This window comes from Phodopus roborovskii, unplaced genomic scaffold (genome assembly GCF_943737965.1).
Source record: "Phodopus roborovskii unplaced genomic scaffold, PHOROB, whole genome shotgun sequence".
NCBI classification, from domain to species: Eukaryota; Metazoa; Chordata; class Mammalia; order Rodentia; family Cricetidae; genus Phodopus; species Phodopus roborovskii.
The window spans coordinates 8127276-8148556 of record NW_026126567.1 but is presented as its reverse complement, the minus strand read 5'-3'; the positions used below and the strand labels follow the sequence as shown (position 1 = coordinate 8148556).

The window sequence follows — 21281 nt, the reverse complement described above, 5'->3', positions numbered from 1 at the left end:
AAGTAATCATACTATTAACTATCTACCTGTAAATATCCCCAATTTATTCCTGACACACTTCAAAGATGCTGACACCAACACCTTTGACCCCCGGACAAATCAAAGTGCACACGATTAAGTAACACTACCATTTATTTTATCTTACATATAAGGATGTTTAAAACTTTAGCCTGCCATTTGAGGAGTTTTGACAGACACCAGCAAACTTACTCGTGGACAGGGCAAGGATATGGGATGGCTGTTACACCCACAAACTCACAGTACCAATGGCTACCTACACAAGACCAAGAGAGCCCAGGGCCACCCACATTCCGTCATGGATAGACGTGGGGCCTATAAGGCATCAACCCTCCCTGAGACACTGTAGGCAGCTAATGCTACTGGGGGAAGAGGAGTCACGTGGCTCAGCAGGGTGGCCTCTGAGAAGTTAGCCTTACTCAGGTTATAACCCCACAGTCCTGCAAACAAGCCTAATTAAGTGCAGTAGAGCATTAAAAAAGTTGAATGAGAAGATAGAGGAAAGGGGCTTGGGAGAGATGGATTTAAAAAGGACAATGGGGGAGGTGAATATGATCAGCATGTATTATTTATATTAATGTGAATGAATGGTAAATTCAAAAAGAGAAGAACCTTTAGTCGGCATCCTTATTGCCACCAACTAGAACATGCACAGAAATCACCTGTCTTGTGTATGCCATGGTGCTATATAACAAATGTATCCAGCACTCAGCACTGAAGCCAGGGTCTCAGGAAGATTTAGGCTTCTACAAGTTGCTGCAGAATTGACAGGCTCCCATAAAGGGCAGACATGGGCATCTTGGCTTCCAGATCCCAAGTTGACCTGGGATTATTTGGCTCCATCTTCAGCCCACACCCCTTCAGCAATTCATAAGTAATGGCCAGGCCCTCCCCGTGGAGTGGGGTGAGAAGCTGAGGCTGGAGAGTGAAGGGGATGCTCCAGGGATACTTGAAGTTTGGCTGCAGGATGCTCTCCACCTAGAAGAGAAACTCTCAGGTAGGGCAGACTAGACTGTGACACCAGAGTGAGAAACATTCCGTCAGAGCAGCCAGGACTCACACAGGGCACTGAACTGAGCAAGACCGGAAGCCACAGCAACAACACAGTGATAATAAAGTGTGTGCTGTACAAGAGTGTTCTGTGTGTGTGTGTCTGTGTGTGTCTGTGTGTGTGCATCTCTGTGTGTGTCTCTGTGTATGTGTGTGTGTCTGTGTCTGTATGTCCATGTGTGTGTGTGTGTGTGTGTGTATGTGTGTGTCTGTGTCTGTATGTCTGTGTATCTGTATGTCTGTCTGTGTGTGTCTGTGTGTGTGTCTGTGTATGTGTGTGTGTCTGTGTCTGTATGTCTGTCTGTGTGTGTGTGTGTCTGTGTCTGTATGTCTGTGTATCTGTATGTCTGTGTGTGTCTGTGTGTGTGTCTGTGTGTGCACATGTATGCATATGGTTAGGCACACCTTAGTATTTATAGATTAACATATGGAGAGAGAAAAGACAATTTGAAAATGATACAGCAAAGAAGGTAAACAAAAAAGGGTATAACAGACTTTGGTCCCCTTAGGTCGTACAAAGATGCCTCCCTGGGTGGCTAATTTAGACCTAATGGGCCTTGTTTCTGAGGCCACCATAAGTACAAAGATGCTCATGACAGGTCCAAATCCAAAATGCCAGCTCCTCAGTCACAGAAGGCACCCAGGGGGTTCCTGGCTCCTCTCCTTGTGCAAACTGTCTTGCTTTCTTCTAGAATGTTCTTCCGCTTCCTGCTTTCATCTCCCCCCTCCCTGGATGCCATCCCCATGGGGGTTCTTACCAGCTCTCTTTGCTGGAGGAGAAGCCTCTTCTCTATAGACTGGGCCAGCAGAATGAGTTGGGTATCACTCAGCACTGGAGGAAAAGGCATGTTAGAAAGCAGAATGATAGACTCAATATCGGCCTCTCACCATGAACTAGGACACACAATGAGAGGAAAAAATCTGGTACAGAGGAATGTACCCCACTAGACTTGAAACTCAAGCTCACTGCCCTAGAAAGGTCTTCTGCCCTGGAGATGGGCTCCAAAATCCTAAGCAATATGACTCTGAACCTGAAAATCTAAGGGCTGAGACAGGAACCATCTTGCACCAAAGATATGTTAGGAGCTTGGTGACTGCTCACTTCCTACACCTCAGACTCTGTCTGTAGTACATGGACTGCTATCACTCTAGCCTTGCTGACCTTAGAGAGAAGGGTGCTTGAGAACGGTCATGAGAACTCCAGAGATCTGGGGAGGTGGCACCTACGACAGCCCTCTGAGAGCCAGCACCGGGACTCTCCCACACTTTCCCAAAATCTCACCCATTAGGGCTTGAAGGAGATAAAGAATAAGGTCCTTTAGGACATTCCACGAGTCCTTTCGAAGCTCATCTAGGATCACACCACCTGGGCCATCCATGTGCCCCAGCTGATCCAATTCCAGCTAGAAGAGACAGGTAGCATGTTAACAACATCATTCCCGGTGCTAAGGAATGGATGACTATATATGCTGGACCAGGCCTCTACCCTGAAGCTACAGCCTGGCTCCCTTTTCCCTCTAATGTTCTCTTTGGTGTCCCAGGGTCTCATGCCGTTGCCCGTGCCAGCTCTGAACTTGCTATGTAGCCAAGAAAGGCCTTGAACTTGCAACCCTCCTGAAAGTAGCTTCAGCTTGAATACCTGGCTCAAAACCATTGCTGTGTAATGTGCCTATGTGCCGAGGAGTTAAGCAAGCTGTGGGCTATAGGTTCTGCCTACCCCAGGGGTGGTGTGAGCAGAATTCAAGGCCACACTCTCCAGCCCTCATACTGCACATAGAGCCCGAATCCCAAGTCTTTGACATCTCCTGGGCATCAGGTATATCCCTCCTCCCTCATGTATCTTGGCACTCCCATCACCCAAACTGCCCCTTTACAGGATTCCTCATCTCTAGGAAGCTATGCAACTCTCACCATGTACATCAGGTCATAGAGACTCTCCTTGTCACTGAGCATGGGCAGGAGGCTAGAGAATACAACATTTTGAACGTCCTTCGAAAGCCTGGCCAGTAGGTCTGTTTTCTCAGTAATCTCGTTTTGTAGACACTTGAAATCTGCTCACAGACAGCAACATCAATCAGAACGTGAGAGCAATTCTGCAGTTAAACATCCCTGGGATGGTAAGCCCTTCCCTTCCTTGCCATTCCTGGCGGCTACAAGCATCTCCACTGATAGCCTGCATGTGCCCCAGTGAGGCAACCATCATGAAGCTGGACAGTATGGACAGCAGGCAGCTTCAGTGCTCTGCAAGGAGGGGACACCACACAGGGAGTGCAGATGGAAACCCTGGAGACTGGTTAGTTAGTGCAAGTGGGAGAGAACTCACCACGTGCTCACTCTGGGATGTCAGGAAGGAAGTGTACTGCTGGGCTCCAAAGATGGCGGTACTCCGTGCTTCCAAATCAGTTTCCCATGGGGACATGAGGAGGGGTCAAGTTACGGAAGAGCTACCCGGATTAGTAAGAATCTCCACCGTCTATGAAGAATTAACCCAGCACTGCGCTTTGGGATACCCTGGTTCTGCCAAGTGTCCTCTGTGAATGTGACAGGCTATACCGTATGGAACCTCCAAAGACGTGGGCACTGTCACCTGATTATTTCACGTTGCCCACACTGGAGTGTGGCCTGCATCCTAGGACATCCTCAGTGAATGTTAGTGCACAGAGTTGTGCTTGTGTGAGCTGAACTAACTAAAAATACAAATGTAGACCTCGGTTTTCTGAGATCTAAAGAAAGTGGTCATATGAGTTACAAGCCTGGGGTTTCCTGCTCAAAGCCCGGGTTCCGGGGGGAGAGAGAGAGAGAGAGAGAGAGAGAGAGAGAGAGAGACTCACCATGACGTAAGGGTTCCTCTAACCTTCCTAGAAAAGAAGACACACGCATTGGAGTATCTCCCCTGCCTTCTCTTCCTGCTCCATCCAGTTTATAACTTCTCCACCCCGGCCTTCCATGATCTTCCCATCCCACAGGAACCAGAGCCAGGGCTAGGGTTGAGCACAGTAACATGTCCCAGATCTCCATAACAACCCCACCAGATACACACTTACCAATTGGAGAGATGTAATTGAACTCCCAGTCTAGAAAGGGAAAACATATTGCCCAGCATTAAGAATTAGTAATGGACCTTACTTCCCCTGTATCCCTGATACTTCTCTATTCTCCATCCCCACCCTTTGTGTACAAGAGCAGATCTCAAGACCTTGGGCAAAGACACATGGGTTTTTCTTATCAGGTTGTCAGCATGGAGGAGTAGGTTTGGCTTTCATGTTCCAAGAAGCATTCACTCACCTAGCTCTCTTCTGGAACTTGACACTGGAGGGGGAAAGCGAAGGGGTCACTCTTCTCCACCCTCCCCACCTCTGACCTCCCCAGCCCCTCCAGCCACACTTGTGTTTCCCCTTGCAATTCCGCTTTCCGGAGAGATTCCCTATGATAAAGCTGTCACCATGTAGACCCAAGACAACAAAAAACATACTTATCTCAATTTGTAGAGGATGTAGTTTGTGCTCAAAGTATTGAAAACCACACCTAGGTTGCATACGAAGCATCCCGAGAAGTGTTCTCTTCTTAGCGCTAGCAGAGAGGAGAATGGCTGAGCGGAAAAGACACAAGGTGGAAGAGGTACAGTTACATCTACTAGAGCCGTTCCAACACCCCATTTTGGAAATCTCAGGCCAAACGCCAGGGATGACGTCAGCATAGACACTGGCCCCTGTGACCTGTGAACCAGGTCCTTTGATAGGCGCCCTGAAACTTGCATTTTCTTTCATTGAATTACGTGTGTTTATTGTGTGTGAGCATGCCAACAGCACATGCAGAGGTCAGAGGACCACTCTGGGAGTCAGTTATCTCCTTCCAACATAGGGGACCCACAGGGGGAACTCAAGGCATCCGGCCTGGGAACGGGCACCTTTATCAGCCAATCCATCTCACCAGCCTGAAACCTGCATTTCCAATAGGCATCTAGGTGACCGTCAAGTCCTCTGACATCCAAGAATTCCCCATGAGGGCAGGGGAACCAGATCAACAGTTAAGAGCCTCTACTGCTCTTGCAAAGGACCACACCCACATGGCAGCGCCATCTTCCTTAATGCAGGTAAAACATAACTACTCGTAAAAGAGGAATAAACATATAAATACTCCAGGAGGTAAATCTTCCTCCTGCCCTATCACATAAGCTTCCTGTCAGCCTTCAGTTACCAGCTGGCCCTTCCTTATCCACTCTGGATCTGGCAGTCTTACATAGTTTTGCATTATATCCATAGTGAAGTGCTGAGCCCTAGGACTTGCCTAACAACAACCTTAAAGCGCATGACTCATGAAACGAGCCCGGGGAGGAAATTGACAACATTTAGCATGTGAAACAAAATTAAACAAAAGGCAAACGTCAAGTGTGTCTGCAAGTCACATTCTGAGCACTAGGGGGAGAACAGGGCATCTTGTCTACACAGCAGGGGAGGGACCAACTGGAACAATGTGCTGACTGGCAAGCACGAATTCAGTCCTCATAACAGACCAGACAGGACTCAATAATTGTCACGTTAGTAGCCAGTTGCTTAGGATAAAACTGTGCCTTATGATATGTAAGGGGAAATGAGATATCTATTGTCTCCCTGACCCCCCAGCCTCAAGCTGACATGAAGACAGGGGTAAGTGATGGTAAAGCATCACTGTCTCCGGGCCTCAGGTTAAGCAAGCTCTTTGCTTGACCAGACAACACTCTCTGCACCTTCAGAAGCCCTCACCCCAGAGCCCTCTCCCATCATCACCTCCTCTCACACACAACCCCGCCCCTTAATTCAGCTCCCCAAGTGCCCTCTACGTGGGGCATCACATTTCCCCTTCTGTGCCACCACAACCTTTATGGTTTAGCTCCCAGGGGACTCCCATGGATTTGGCCTCTACAAACATAGCCTTGCTTCTCTGGGTACAACATCTGATCTAATCATATCTGGGGATCTTGTTTGTGTGTTTGCTGTTAATATTTTTAGTAAAGGGTTCATTTCAACAGTAAGGACATCTGCCTAGGTTTTTCAAAGGCATCTCCAACCTTGTACCCACTCCCTAGGCTAATACTCTGTCAAGGGTGCCAATAGAGTATGGATAATCTTTCTTTAGAAGCCATCAACCACTAACTGTAGTATATTGTACTTACTCCCCACCCTATGACTCTGTCAAGGGTGCCAATAGAGTGTGGATAATCTTTCTCTAGAAGCCATCATCCAGTAATTATACCATACTGGAAATGCTTCCTTGTCTATTGCTGCCAACTAGGGGATTGACTCTAGGACTTTCCCTCCCTTGACCAGGATTTACAAGGTAAATATTTCAGAGGGTGTGTGTGTGTGTGTGTGTGTGTGTGTGTGTGTGTGTGTGTGGTGTATATATGCCTGTATGTGTGCATACGTGTAGTATGCATGCACATGCAGGAAAGGCATCCCCCCCTTTCCTAAGGGGCTGGCCTCTACATTGAGGTGGAGCTTGAAGCTCTGAGACCTACTCATGTGTGACACTCACATAATATACATGTCCATACCTAACAAAGACACTTCTGCCCTACTGCAGTGTCTGAGCAGTGTGTGTGTGTGTGTGTGTGTGTGTGTGTGTGTGTTGGCAATGATACATTTTAAGCTAATAGCAATGAGAAAATCCTGTGCTGTGTTGTCCAGGTATCTGCCTACAGTTTCCTTTGTGTTCTGCCTCCATTGTTTTATGAAGCATTAATGTGGGTTTAAGAATCACCTGGTGGGCCTGGTGGCTAGCTGCTGAGCTTCTGAGAGTGGCAGGACCTTGACTACCTAGAGATGGAGACTAGAGATGGCTGGGATTGAGCCTGGGCTTCATCCAGCTAAAGACACCTCCATTTGAGCACCCCAAGTTGGATCCCTTCCCACGTGGGAGTCTATCTCTGCATCTACACAGAGCAGTATTTGAGCGTGGCCGTGGGTAGAGGAGGCTCAGAATGGTGAGACCTGTAGCTAGGACAGTGAGAATTGCCCCTCCGGGTCTTTAGACATAAGAGAAGAGGAGCCTCAGGGCAATGGACACCCCGTTCCCCCTTGGTCCCGACATCTGCTCACCACAAGTGTCATTCTCGATGACCAGTTGCTTCTTCTTGTAGGCCACCACTGCACCTTTTGGAATAGGCACTGAATCCTTTGTCTCCCTTTGCCACTGTCCCTGGGCTTGAGCCTGGGGAGACAAAACATTCCTAGGGATTCATATCTCTTTGTCTCATAAAAATTATGTTTACTCTTCATCAACGCAACATATGCCTGTAATGAAAAGTCAGATAAATCTAGAAAGCTCAGTCTCTCACTTCCCCTTCCCCCTGGTCCCCATGTTCAGTTCCTGCCTCTCCCCCTTGTAGGATAATATTCACTTAGCTTGAGATTGGGGAGGTGTGTGTGGAGAGGCCTGGCGACTGAACCCAGAGCACCATGAATGCCAGGCTCGTGTTTACCACTGAGCTATAAAACCAGCCCTACTGCAATGTCTTGATTTTTCCAAACTATTGACTGTCTCCTTCTGCACTGAGGGTCTCATTCTCCCACCCTGCCCTCGTGCTGAAGTAAATGAAGCCCTAATTAAGGCATTATTAGTTTCTGGGATTTGTCATCAGTGGTGACTGATAAAATTCCTCTGTCTTGACTCCAAGCTCTTTCACTTGACCTGTTCTGCTGCTGAGACTGTCCACAAATCTTCTCAACTTTCTGAATTTTTCATTTCAATTTTATTTCAATTTGGGTTTTCTTTTTTTTTTAATCTCTTTATCAAATTCCTTATTTCATTCAACTGCCTTTTAGTCTTCATCATGGCATTTATTCACATCTTTATCAAGGTACTTCAACATATTCATCATTAATGTTTGAAATCATTGTCTTTTCTCCTGGAAACATTACTATAGTAATACTAGCTTTTCAAGGACACACATTTTTTTTTTTTTTTTTTTTTTTTTGGATTTTGCTTTTGGGGATTTTTGTATTCTGTCTTGTTTGTTTTTGTTTCTGTATGTATGTTGGGGGTGGGTATTGTTTTGTTTTTGCTATCAGTGCTAGGCAATTGGAATTGGGTTGTTGGTAATATGTTTAGTATGGTACCTAGCATATCCACATTTGTTTGGTGAGTTGGCTTTTTTTCTTCTTGCTATTACCTCAGCTGTCAGTTTTTGGACGCTTGAATGGTGCTTGAGATTCAGTCTTGGGACCACTCAGTGCTAATGTGCAACTTGGGTTTCAGAAGCGGTCCTAGCTCAGATAGAGCTGGATGCAGTTTCTGAACACCTGAACAAACCTTCCATAGAATTAGCAGGGACTCACTGCAGATACGCAGAAATCTGTTGAAAGTTTCCATGGTTCTGCCTTAAGCAATAGAGGCTGGAGTCAGAGAAGTTATCGTGTTCCAATGGGTAGTTATACAGCCATGCTCACACAGAATTCTCAAACTCAGTGGGTCATACAGCAAAACCAAGAGGCTTGAACAGGAGAAAGGGACTTGAAAGGAGGAAGGTGGATTGGTGAGTGAGGGAGGAAGGTAAGAGATCTCAGAGTGAGAATAATCAGAATGCATTACATACATCTGCCAAATTATCAAACATAAGCTTAACTAAAATAGTTAAGGAATACAGAATTAAACTACAGAAGGGAGGAGAGAGAGAGATAATATTCCATATTTAAGCTAATAATAAACTTTATGTTAATTTTTAAATAATGCTTGGTTGTGGTGAGTAGATTATGTAAATCACATGTCCACAAAAGTATTTAAATTTTGTCCATCAAACATTTTATCAAAGCCAGGCATGGTGGATATACCTGGAAACAGGAGAACCAGGAATTCAGCTCCATAGCCAGTTTGAGGACAGTCTAGGCTATATGACAACTTATCCCAAAAATGATTTGTTATCAGGTGACCATAGAATGTATTAACAGCTGCAGTTTAATAAAAGTGATTTTCCAGCCAAGAAACTCGGTGTGCAAACAATACAGAATCCTCAGATCCTTCGCTCAAAACAAAACATGGTAACAAACAATTACATCTACCTCGGATTTTATCAACATTTGCTAATCCTATATATTAAAACACCGAAAGAGCTAGAAAAAGAAGCGAACTCACCCAGGAGTAGATGACAAGAAATAGTCAAATTGAGGGCTGACATCAATAAAATGGAAACAATACAAAGAATCAATGAGAGGAAAGTTGACTTTTCCAGAAATTCAACAAAATAGACAAACCTTTATCCAAACTAACTAAAAGACAGAGAGAGAATATCCAAATTAACAAAATCAGAAACAAATTAACAAATCAGTAACAACAGACACTGAGGGAACCCAGAGAATCGTCAGGTCATACTTCAAAGACCTGTACTCCACAAAATTAGAAAACTACGGAGGCCCGCATGCTCTCCTCTCTCTCCTCTCTCCTCTCTTCTCTTCTGTTCCCCGTGCTCTATGTCTCTTTCCTTTCCCCTTTCTAATAAACTCCTCACTCAAGCTCCTTCTGCCTGGTGTGTTATTCCCTCTGCCTGGGTCACCCTAGCTCTCCTGCTACCTGCTGGCGGCAGCCAGAGTCTCAGGGATGCTGATCCCAAACCAACACCACACTTTCATCTACCCGTTTTCTGCGATTTCAGTAAGGCGCCTTCTTTTCTGGTCAGCGTAAAAGTTTTCCTTATTCTTGGAAACGGGTGTAGCACCTTTCATTCTGACTGGTGCATTTGTTTCTCGGGCTCATGAGGGGTCTCTCGGGCTTTGTACCCTGGAACTGCCCATAGACATTCATTTCTCAGACCTACGGTGGGTGGTCTTTCGTGGGTGTTGTGCCCCTTGGCAGTGTCTTGTTGGTTTCACGCATCTTTTTGCCTCACTCGTGGAGGAAAAAAGCCAACAAAATTATATCTCAAAACTTTCTGACTTCTGCCAGCGGTCAGGAACCTGTTTATGGCAGCCGCCATCTTGACCATGTGGCCTAGCCTCACCCCACAAGGTTCTTCCCTCTGCTACACCAGCCGCCTAGGCACAGGGACAGTCTAACCAGCTTCTGCCACGCGAAATTCATTTACCTTCTGCCGTTTTTTCCCTGACTCTAATTTCTTCTTTCACTGGCTCTGATGCGCATGGCTTGTTTGCAGAATGGCGAGCCTTCCCAGGGCCCAGTAGGGCACACATGTCATGCAAAAACCTTGCCTGTTCCATCTACAGCAGATCTGCTTTCCTGTTAGTCTTCTCTGTGTCTTTAAATGTCCCGTCTGTTTGCTACAATGTACAAATCAGAGATCACACTCTGGTTCTTTTTTTTTTTTTTTTTTTTACCCAGTCCTGTTTGATATATCTGTGTATATCTGTACATGTGATTTAAATTTAACTTTATATGTAAATGTAAGCTAACTTTATATGCAACGTAAATTCAACTGTGCTGTCTCAAGTTATTTCTAAATTGTTATATATGTTTAAATGATGGTAAACATTTAAGGTTATAAATGTCTATTTCAAATTAACAAAATATTTATACAACCCAGTCTTTCCTGTAAGTTGCTTATAAAGGTTAAGCTTCTATTACAAAAGGGAATTTTCCTCTACTTCTTTGTCCTTTATAGGCATAAATCTAACCTACTAAGTTAAAACCAGATACAGTCGGGCTGGAGGGCTCTGCATAAAACATCCCTACACCGCCTCTCAGCTTCAATCCAGTCCTCCAGGCAGATCCTGCACTAATGTCAATGTAGCCATACCAAATACAAAACTCATGTCCAAATGGATCAAAGACCTCAACATGAATCTAAGGATACTGAACCTCATAGAAGAGAAAGTGGGAAATACCCTTGAATGCATAGGTGCAGGAGAATTCCCTAAATATAACACCAGTAGCACAGACACTGAGAGCAACAATTAATAAATGAGACCTTCTGAAACTGAGAAGCTTCTGTAAAGCAAAGATCATGGTCAACAAGACAAAATGCCCCCCTACAGAATGGGAAAAGATCTTCACCAACCCCATGACAGAGGGCTTACCTCCAAAATAAATAAAGAACTCAAGAAACTTGACACAAAACTACCAAACTGTCCAATTAAAAAATGGGGCACAGATCTAAACATAGACTTCTCAACAGAACAATCTCAAATGACTGAAAGACACTTAAGGAAATGCGCAACATCCTTAGCCATCAGGAAAATGCAAATCAAAACAACTCTGAGATACCATCTTACACCAATCAGACTGGCTAAGGTATAAAACACCGATGACAGCTTATGCTGGGGGGAGGGGGAAAGAGGGGGGGTGGAGTAAGAGGGACTCTCCTCCATTGCTGGTGGGATGCAAACTTGTACAGCCACTTTGGAAATCAGTATGGCAATTTCTCAGAAAATTAGGAATCAATTTACCTGGAGACCCTGAAATACTACTTTGGGGCATATGCCCAAAGGAGAGGGGCACACAAACACCACAAGGAAATTTGCTCAACTATGTTCATTGCAACACTATTCATAATAGCTAGGTCTGAGAAACAATCTAGATGCCCCTCAACCGAAGAATGGATAAAGAAAATGTGGTATATTTACAAAATGGAGTACTACTCAGCAGTAAGAAACAATAATGTCCCAAAATGTGCAGGCAAATGGACAGAACTAGAAAAAAAAACCCTGAGTGAGGCTTTGGGGGGGAACCAGCCCCCTATTTGAAGTCCCTTACAGGGTCCAGTTAAGACTCTATAACAAGCAAAGGAAAAATAACTAAGGGGGACTGAGGGAAAGAATTGAATCACATACGATTGCTTTTCTCCATGTTTCTTTATTCTTCTATCTCTTCTTGTTGTTCCCCAGTTCTTGGGGGTATGGCGAGAATGTGTGTGTGTGTGTGTGTGTGTATTTGTAAACAGTAATTATTTTTGCAATACAATGTGAAGCTTTAGTTTCTGGGGGGGGGGGTCCAGCTAGGCAAATAAGATTTACACACAGAGCAGAAACTAAAACTGCCAGGAGAAACTTTTAGCACCAATTACTTAGGGCTGTAGATCAAGGAGAGGGTCCAAGTTTCATGTGCACAAGAAACAACCTGCAACTTCCAGTGCTCTGGCCTCAGTGGTGGCACAGTCCTTCGAGAAAGTTTACTTTTCCCGAAGGATGAGCAAATGGGCTGACTGTCTTTGCTGTTATCTTCTCAGGGAGAGCACAAGTAGTAAATCGATGAGCTAAAATCTTTGGTAATAAGCTGGGGTGAGTTAGGTTATCATTTCTCTGTCTGCCACTGAGGTAAAACCAGGGCATGCTTCTTTTTTTTTCTATCCATCTAGGCAGCTATGAATCAATAGCTTTGGGCATGTAGTAAATCTATACCATTGGATATTTGGGAATGTCTTAGATGGGATGCTTTTGCCTGGCCCCTAAACACTGACCAAATACCTGTCAATAAGGATAACTGCAGGAAGGCAGATCTCTGTAATTACATAGCAGAGGGGAACAGGGACCTGATGGTGAAAAACGGGTCTCACTATATAGATATATAGCTAAGGGATGTAATCAGTAAACTAAGATCTGGTAGTGGAGAACAGGTTTCACACATAGCTAGGGAACATAATTAATAATTCCAAATGCATGGGAGAAAGTGTGCCCGGTAAATGATCAGATAGTGCTGAACTGTAGGAAGTAAACCCAAGTCTGTTACAGAAAGGAGTAAGCTACAGGAAGAATCTACAGCAAGAAACAGTGACGTTTATTCATAAGACTATAACACCAAATGTGACTTTCATATTGGTTTAAAAACCTCCACACAGAGCACCTGGCTGTGCTGGGTCAGTTCATGAAATAACGGCTCTATAATTACTGTTTGATCTTGTGGCTTGTAGCTGGTACCCAGAACCAGAAAGACAAATATAGCAAGCACATACTCACTCATATGTGGATACCAGACATAAAGCAAAAGATAACCAACCTACCGTCCACAACCCCAGAGAAGTTAGAATTCCAGAAACAGGTGGAAGTAGATGCAGAAATCCACAACTCACCATTGGGCCAAGCTCCTGGACAACAGTTGAAGAGATGGCAGAGCAATAATATAAACAAAGGAGTCAAGACCATGATGGGGGAACCCACAGAATCAGCCGACCCGAGCTAGTGAAAGATCGCAGCCTCTGGACTGACAACTGGGAATCCAGCATAAGACCAAACTATAGTTCTTACATATAGGTAACAATGGTGTGACTTGGACCACTGGCAGTGGGTCCAAGATCTAATTTTAATGCTCAAACTGAATTAGTGGAGCCCCTTCAACAAGGAGAGATACCTTGTTCAGCCTATAATGGGTTGGGGTTGGGTACCTTGGTCCTGCCTCAACGAGATGATGGGGCAGACTTAGTAGACTTCCTAGGGAAGGCCTTACCCACTCTGGGGAGCAGATGGGAGGTAGAGTAGGGAGAAAATGGGGAGATCAGGAGGAGAGGAAGGAGGGGGAACAGGGATTGGAATGTAAAAAATAAACTTAGAAAAATGTGACTACAAAAAAAGCAATCTAAGATCAGGAGTTAGTACATAATACATATGAGCAGCAGAGGAAAATAATGACCATATCCTTCTGAGCCCTAGAAACTGGTGTCCACAGCCCTTGAGAAGCAAGGGTGCACTGGCTGCATTGGCTTTCTTCATATCCTCTTCACATACCTTGGCTAACTGGGGGGTGAGCACTTTTCCTGAAAAGTCCACACTGCTACTGTCTTCCAGCACTGTACCCTTGGTCACTTCGAAGGCCTCTGTCACCACATACAGGTCCTTCCTTCCAATCCGGCAATCCTTCACAAATGATGGTTCCTTTTCCACCAGTTTCCTGAAGGTGTGAAATGAGAGTGAAACGATCCAAATGACGAATTTCATAGGAACATAGATCAAATCATGAACAAAGATAAACAAACAAACAGAAAATGCGAACCAGCCTTTTAGAACTAAGGAGATTGTGTTAGCTTCAGGTTGAGGCTGTAGCTAAGTCTATACAGCGCTGGCCATGCAAGTATGAGGAACATAAATTCAGATGCCCAGGACTCACATTAAAGCCTGATGTGGTTATAATTGACAATATACTACATGTGCTTGAAATCTGCCAAGACAGCAGATGGTAAGTGTTCTTGCTGTAAAAATAACAGTTATTGGGCTGGCAGGGTGGATCAGCATATACAGGGGGAAATTGACATGAGTTTGATTCCCAGACACACCCAGCAGAGGGAGAGGTCTGACTCCTACAACTTGTCCTCTGACTTCTATATTTGGTGCATGCATGTGTGCACACGCACGCGATGTAAATAAATATAATAAAGAAAATAAAGAAAAAAATTTAAATAATGATTACCAGATGGATTGATAATGCTACTGACATACATATATGCATCTATAAGAAGGATGACTTATATACATATATCACACCAAAATGCTGCACATAAAACATACATTTCTACTTCTACATTGTACCTCAGAAGAGATGTGGTAGGAGTCAACTAAGCCCCAAATCACTGGGGTGTTCAAGCAGTTATTACAGTCTTCCTCACATTTTAATTAATATGCCAACCATTTACTTCGACAATTCTTTCCTTCCTACGTGCCCGTTGTTGGGACAATGAACAGAAACTTACATCAGATCAGAACCTTTGTCTGTCTGTCTTGTTTTCCTATCCCCATCACATTAATAGAACAGTAATGGGTGATTGTGTGTTAATGAGTATTATTATGGCATTGTAAGCCATTATTTCAATGACTTTTAAGAAACAAAGTAGAATAATATCCATTGTCATAAACCCTCCTGATGCATCTTTGCCTACCAGAACACATTCCAGAACTTGGCTGACCCATACTTTCACCTGTTTTGAAGATCTTCCAAGTTTGAAGCTGGAATGCTGGTACACTGAACCTCGATGTCGTATCCAGAGGAATGAGCAAATTCTGTTGACACACTTCCTTCTGCAATGATGTTGACACCCACATTACCCTTCAGTTTCTGGGATACAGTGTGTTTGAGGGGAATGGGAGCTGACACTTCAGGCTCTGAAGAGAAGAGGGGACAGGAGTTTAGCCAAGAATTTACTATGGGACAGTTGCTCTAGAGAATAGGAAATATAAAGACAGTTCCCCTCCTTACTTAAACCTTAGTCAAAAAGCTAGCTAATAATTTTATATATATATATATGTATATATATATATGTAATAAATACTACAGATGGAATTATATGTAATAAATACTACAGAGGGCAAATTCCAGAACTAAGGTAAGCATAGTCTTAATCCTTAAAAAGGAAAAGCATCATTTGTGTAGTATCTATTGATATCATCTTTTCAAGTACAGAATCCATCCCCTGAAAAAGAAAAAGACCTACTTACAAACAGACTGACCTCTGTCTGTTCCTATTTCTACCAGTTTGAACTGTGCAGCTTCGAAAAGTTGTTTTAGAAACCTCAATTACTTTTTCTGTAACATGGGTATTATATCTCCATCTAAACAGGTTCTTGGAGTACTGTATGACCAAATGCAAGGAAGGGTCCAAAAAATGAGGGGGTTCCTAAAGGATCTTCCTTGTCCTTTGACTTTAAATGAGATGGATGGCTTATTTAATGTCTGGGCAGTTTGTGGGTCTGGTACTGCTGAAAATGTTGATGTTTACAATTCTCTGCCCATAGGCTATTGATACCTGGAACTGGAAAATTTGGCTCTAAGATCTGCAGGAGGGAATATCCAACTGGAATATCTTCAGATTTCCAATACCATGAATGAGAAGCCTTCTGCAATATCTCAAACTGACAGAACTTCGTCGCATCTGACAGACATTTGACAGGACACAGATCTTTTCCTTGAAGCTTTTTAACCACATCCTTGCAAACCCAGTCAAATGAGTGGGGCATGTTGCTAGTATCAGACAGGAGGAAGCACACAGTTTAGTTGAGAAGATGAAGAGTGTAGTTGACTCTCACTAATTCCTGATGTTTTTCATAAACCACCAAAGTGTGAGAAAGCCTTCACATCAGCACACAGCAGAAATGTACCCATCAAAGTTATTCTTGAAATATCCCAAATAGTCAAAATACAGACCCAGCCTAAAGGCCCGACAAAAAATGAACAGAAGCAAAGGCTGGAAGGATAGTTCATAGGTTAACAACACTCTGTTATTCCAGAGGGCCAGAGTTCAATTGCTAGCTCACAACCATCTACAACTCCAGTTATAGAGCATCCTATAACTGATTTCTTCACGCATGAAGCACACACATGGTGTATATATATGCAGGCAAAACATTCATACACATAAAATAAATAATTTTAAAGAGAATGGAGAAATAAACTGTAGTATACATGCATAGTTAAGTTTTATTCAGCCACAAACTGTGACATTATTCCATGTTCTGAATGGAACTCAAGACCATCATGCCAAATGAAATAGACTAAGCGTAGAAATAGAGATATTACATACACACAAACAACATGTTTTATGTATATAAGCATACATATATATACACACACATATATGTACACACACATACACACACACACACACACATATATATATATATACTCATATATGTATTAAGTATGAAATCAGAAAGGGACAATTTTCAAGGAGTTAGGAGCTGTGGAGATGGGTCAGGAGAACTATAAAACATAATGAGGTGAACATGAAGAAAACATATACTGTGTAAGAATGCCATAATGAAGCCCATTACTTCATGCTAATTTAAAATAACAATAAATACCAAAAGAAATAAGTGTGCTAATGACTTGGATATGCATAAGTAGAATCCTTCCCTGTCACAAATAAGGATCTGGGTTCAAGACCCAGCACTACCAAAAAGAAATAGTAATAACCATTAAGACAATAAAAACACAATATGACAATGTATCATAAAAGTATTAATGAAAATCACAATGAGATATTATATCTGTCAGGATACTATTATCAAAAAAATAAATAAAGGCAATAATTGTCAGTGCTAATGTTTAAAAAAAAATGGATCCTGTACAGAGTGGGAATATAAACTGTTGCCTCCTCTAAAGAACTAAACAAGATTTCTCAAAACTTAACAGATTGGAAACCAGGGATAATCTCAGCACTCAGGAGGCAGAGGCAGGCAGATCCCTATGAGTTGGTGGCCAGCATGATCTACAGAGCCTAGGCTACATAGAGAAACACTGTCTCAAACAACAGCAGCAACAACAACAAAATAGAATTGAAAAAACAATGAAATAGCACAATCATGTCCACTGCAGGACTGCTCACAAAATGTAGAAACAATCTAACCGCACAACAGATAAGGAAAATGTGACATCTCACTATGAACTATTATCAATCTTAAAGGGAAAAATGTTTACAAAATTCAATAATCTGATAAATCTTGATGGTATTGAAGTTATGCCGTTCAAGGGTAAACACCCATGGATCTACTTATATGAATTATCTCAAATTTTCCAAGTACAAGGATGCTTGATACTGGAGGAGAGAGGAAGGGAATGTTGTTACTCAGTCAACTTAATGTTTCATTTGCACAAGATGAAGAAACTGCAATCTGCTAACAAGGTTTGGAGCATATATATACTGTTGAAGGCAGAGCTCATGTTAGGAATTTTACCACAATATACTAAATATTATAGAAGATATTGTTCATGCATACAGTCATAACTCTATATAGCTGGGTATTTTCCAGGCTGATAATCAAAATCTGCAGATATCCAAGTGTCTTTGCATATGACCACACAGTCTTCCCAGATAAATTAAACTATTTAGAGAACGCTTAAAATGATATTGTGTTAGTACCAGTTTTAAGTTGACTGTGAAAAATACCTGACATAAACAACCTAACATAGGAGAGATTTATTTTGACACAGGGTTTCAGTAGGCTCAGTCCACAGTTGCTCTAGCTGCTGCATTTTGACTGAACATAGTGACAGGGTAACATGGAAGAGATAATGGCTGACTTCTTTACAAGCAAGAAGCAGAGAAACATACAAGGAAGGGACATGTAGTCCCGTGATCATGTTCCCATTGTCATATTTCCCCAGGACTCCCAAAATAGTGACAGTAGCAAGACCTCAAACATTCAGCATATCCCGGACGCATGCAGCATTTCATATTCAAAACATGGCAGTGGACAAACTACATACATGGCTGTTGCAGAATGCCAGCACACACAAAAGAGAGTCTGAACATGTTCCTCTCAGATGCAAGGCTTCTCAATATTTTCTTTTTTCTTTTCTTGTCTGTTCTTTTTCTTTTTCTTTCTTTCTTTCTTTTTTTTTTTTTTTTTTTTTTTTTTTTTTGAGACAGGGTTGCATATTTTCTTTTTAAAATATTTAGTTTTCATTTTTATTTAATGTGTGTCTGTATGTGTGTGTGCCCATAGAGGCTAGCAGAGTGTGCGTGCTGAAAATGAAACTGTAGTCATTTGAAGAGCATCAAATACACTTTAATGCTGAGTTATTTCTCCAGCCCTTAAATATCATTTTTCACATATGTACACGTGTCTATGTGGTGTGTGTGCGTGTATTTGTGAACGCAGGCTTATTTTCATAGATGTAATACACATGTGTGCACATGAAGGCCTGTGGCTGTCACTGAGTGACTGTCAATCACTCCCCTTCATCTATATTGAGACATAATCTTTTGTTGACACCAGAGCTCCCCATTTCAGCTAGTTTGCCTAGCCGGGTTGCCCCAGAGGCGCCCTAGATATTCCTCCCACCTGCTGAGATTACACAGGTGAGCCCCTTGCCCATGGGGTTTAAGCGGGTTCTCGGGATTAGAAGTCTGACCCTCACACTTGCACAGCAAGTGCTGGACCTGCTGAGCCATCTGCCCTGTTCTGGATACGATCAGCCAATGGTCACTTAATTCCAAAGCCGCAGGATCCATGAATCCGTAGGGCCAATTGGACTACCAATGGGCAAAAGAGAACATAATTAAGGCAAAGAATAATCTAAGTAGTTTTGTGACATGAAAAATTCCTCAGTATAAAAATCTTGGCAGCAAAGAATGTGACTAACTTCTGAAGCTATTCATAGCAATATTCAAATAAGATGACACAAGGCTGATGACTCAAGATTGCTACAGAATCAAAAAAAAATTAATGATGGGTTTCATGTGGGTCATGAGAAAGACACGGAGGAGCACAGAGGACTTCGGGATTTCTAGATCAGGCAATACAAGGGAAGTGATGCTACTTCCCTGAGTACCATTTCCAAGTGGAGAAAGAAAATAAATTCATACTTCAGCACGTTTGATTTTTGAGAGCCAGGGAAAACTTAAAACAATCATACAAACCAGCCTGAGACAGTAGGAACTGCCATGGAGACAAAATGTTTGAGACAGCAATGTAGGCTGGAAATCAAAACCTTGACTGTAGATACTCATGGATTTGCTTACGTCAACAGAAGTTACAGCACTTTGTAAAAATTAAGAAAGACCAATCTGTTTCCATCTCTTTGTTTACAACAGAAAAACAAGATTCCCAATGACAAGGACTGCATTTTGAATGGTATGACTATAATAATACAGAATTATCACTGAATGTGCAAAAGTCCTCATGTGATCATTTTCAATTTTGTCTCCAACACCAAACCTGAATAAAGATGTATCAGAGACCCAGCCTCTACCCTTAAACGTGCTTGTGAGCTCCCCACTAATTCTCTTACAGAGAACTTGAGGAAGGAATGCTTCCTTCCCTGTAGGTCACATTACATAGGAACAACCCAGTCAACTCATTTTACAACCAGCCTGAACAACCATCTCTGACCATGCAGCCTTCTCTCCTTACTCACTCCCTCATCCCCATCAGCACTCACCAGGTTGAAGTTGGTTTTCCTCCTCTAGAGAAAGTACAATTTTATGAGGATTCTCTCAGTCCTTGGGCCTTCTGATTTCAAGCACAATTTAGACAAACTCAGAAGAGAGGATTGGTCCAGAGAAGGGAGGGTTCTTAAGAAACAGTGGACCTCTCTGTCTTCGCAAAGAAAACCAGCTAAGCAAGTATGGTTCGAGATTGTCAGGAAATGAGGTTGCAACTATTCATCTTCTGATGCGTGTGCTGGGAGTGACATGTGGCTGCAGGATTGGAAGTGTCCAGACACATGGGCACTGTGTCAATTACTTCACACAGGAAGAGTCTTGCATGGATAATTTGTCACTTACTTTTCTCTGGAGGAGTCCAGATGCACAGGCTTGTGTCAGCTACTTCACACATTGTTATGATCAAATACCTGACAAAAACCCACTTCAGGGGGGAATGGGTGATTTTGGCTAAGATCAAGTACAGAATTTAATGTCACAAAAAAGTTAAGGACTAAAATATTAATTTCCTAGAGAAAAGCAATGTCAAGTTTACATTTTAAAATCTGGAAGCTCCTCAGTAGAAATCAAAGGAAATAATTTTGAGATGCTAGTTTCATCTTAATTAAGGAAGGTTTTTTTAATATAAATATTATTTTTTACTACCAGTAGTGATGAAATAATGATTCTCATACAGATCATTGATAGAAACATAAACCACCACAATATTTCTAAGTTAATAGTAGTATGTACCAAAATCACCTAAAAAGTTGATATTCTCAAGTTTTTAAATTCCTCATATACAAACATGCCTTAAGAAAATAATCCCGGAGAGTGAGATCAACAACTAACTTCTCCATGGAGTCCTCAACTAATGCCTGTTGAAAACAGGAGCAAACACCCATACATAAACACTGAGTCAAACTAGAACCCAGAAGCAGATGGAGAGGACAAGACCATGCGGTAGAAGTACATAGAGACAGCTTACCTGAACAAGGAGGAGCTAAGGGCCACTAGACTGATAGCTGGGAAGCCAACAGGGGTCTGACTCGGACCCCCCTGAATATGGGTCTCAGCCAGAAGGTCTGAGCAGTCTAAGAGACCTCAGACAGTGGAGCCAGGATGTATCCCTGGTGCACAAAAGGACTTTGCAAACATATCCCCCATGGAGGGATAACTGCCTTATTCTAGAGATAGGAGAGAAGCCCTAGTCCCTACTTCACAGGACCTGTCAGATCTACATGACCCCAACTGGATGGCATTCCCCTACATATTGTATTGTGGTGGGGGGTTGGGAGGGGAGGGTGTTTAGAGTGCATGGGAGAGGGTAGAGAGGACAAAAGGGAGGGAAGGAGGGAGGGAGGGTTTGGGGGAGGGAGGGAGGGAGGAGGGAGAGGGAACTGGGATCGACATGTAAAATAAATAAAAAAAAAAAAAAAAA

The 21281-nt window shown here is 42.8% G+C and overlaps 1 protein-coding gene across 1 annotated transcript; it reads right to left on the bottom strand.

Moving 5' to 3' along the window:
• Positions 1-738: 738 nt before the first annotated feature.
• On the bottom strand, positions 739-15932 carry Gsdmc (gasdermin C). Its single transcript, XM_051202470.1, has 10 exons — positions 15722-15932; positions 14897-15080; positions 13713-13875; positions 7114-7257; positions 4594-4657; positions 3900-3926; positions 2980-3119; positions 2351-2471; positions 1827-1900; positions 739-996 (listed from the first exon to the last, which is right to left on the bottom strand). The coding sequence occupies exons 1-10, from the start codon at positions 15930-15932 to the stop codon at positions 757-759; spliced, it is 1368 nt and encodes a 455-aa protein (XP_051058427.1). The 3' UTR covers positions 739-756.
• Positions 15933-21281: the final 5349 nt, after the last annotated feature.

Coding starts and splice junctions, on each gene's coding strand:
- Gsdmc (XM_051202470.1), bottom strand. CDS start 15,932: ATGCCCCACTCATTTGACTGGGTTTGCAAGGATGTGGTTAAAAAGCTT. Junction 15,081..15,721: donor GCCAAATTTTCCAGTTCCAG/GTATCAATAGCC, acceptor TCTTCTCTTCAG/AGCCTGAAGTGTCAGCTCCC. Junction 3,927..4,593: donor ATGCTTCGTATGCAACCTAG/GTGTGGTTTTCA, acceptor CTTCTTTTCTAG/GAAGGTTAGAGGAACCCTTA.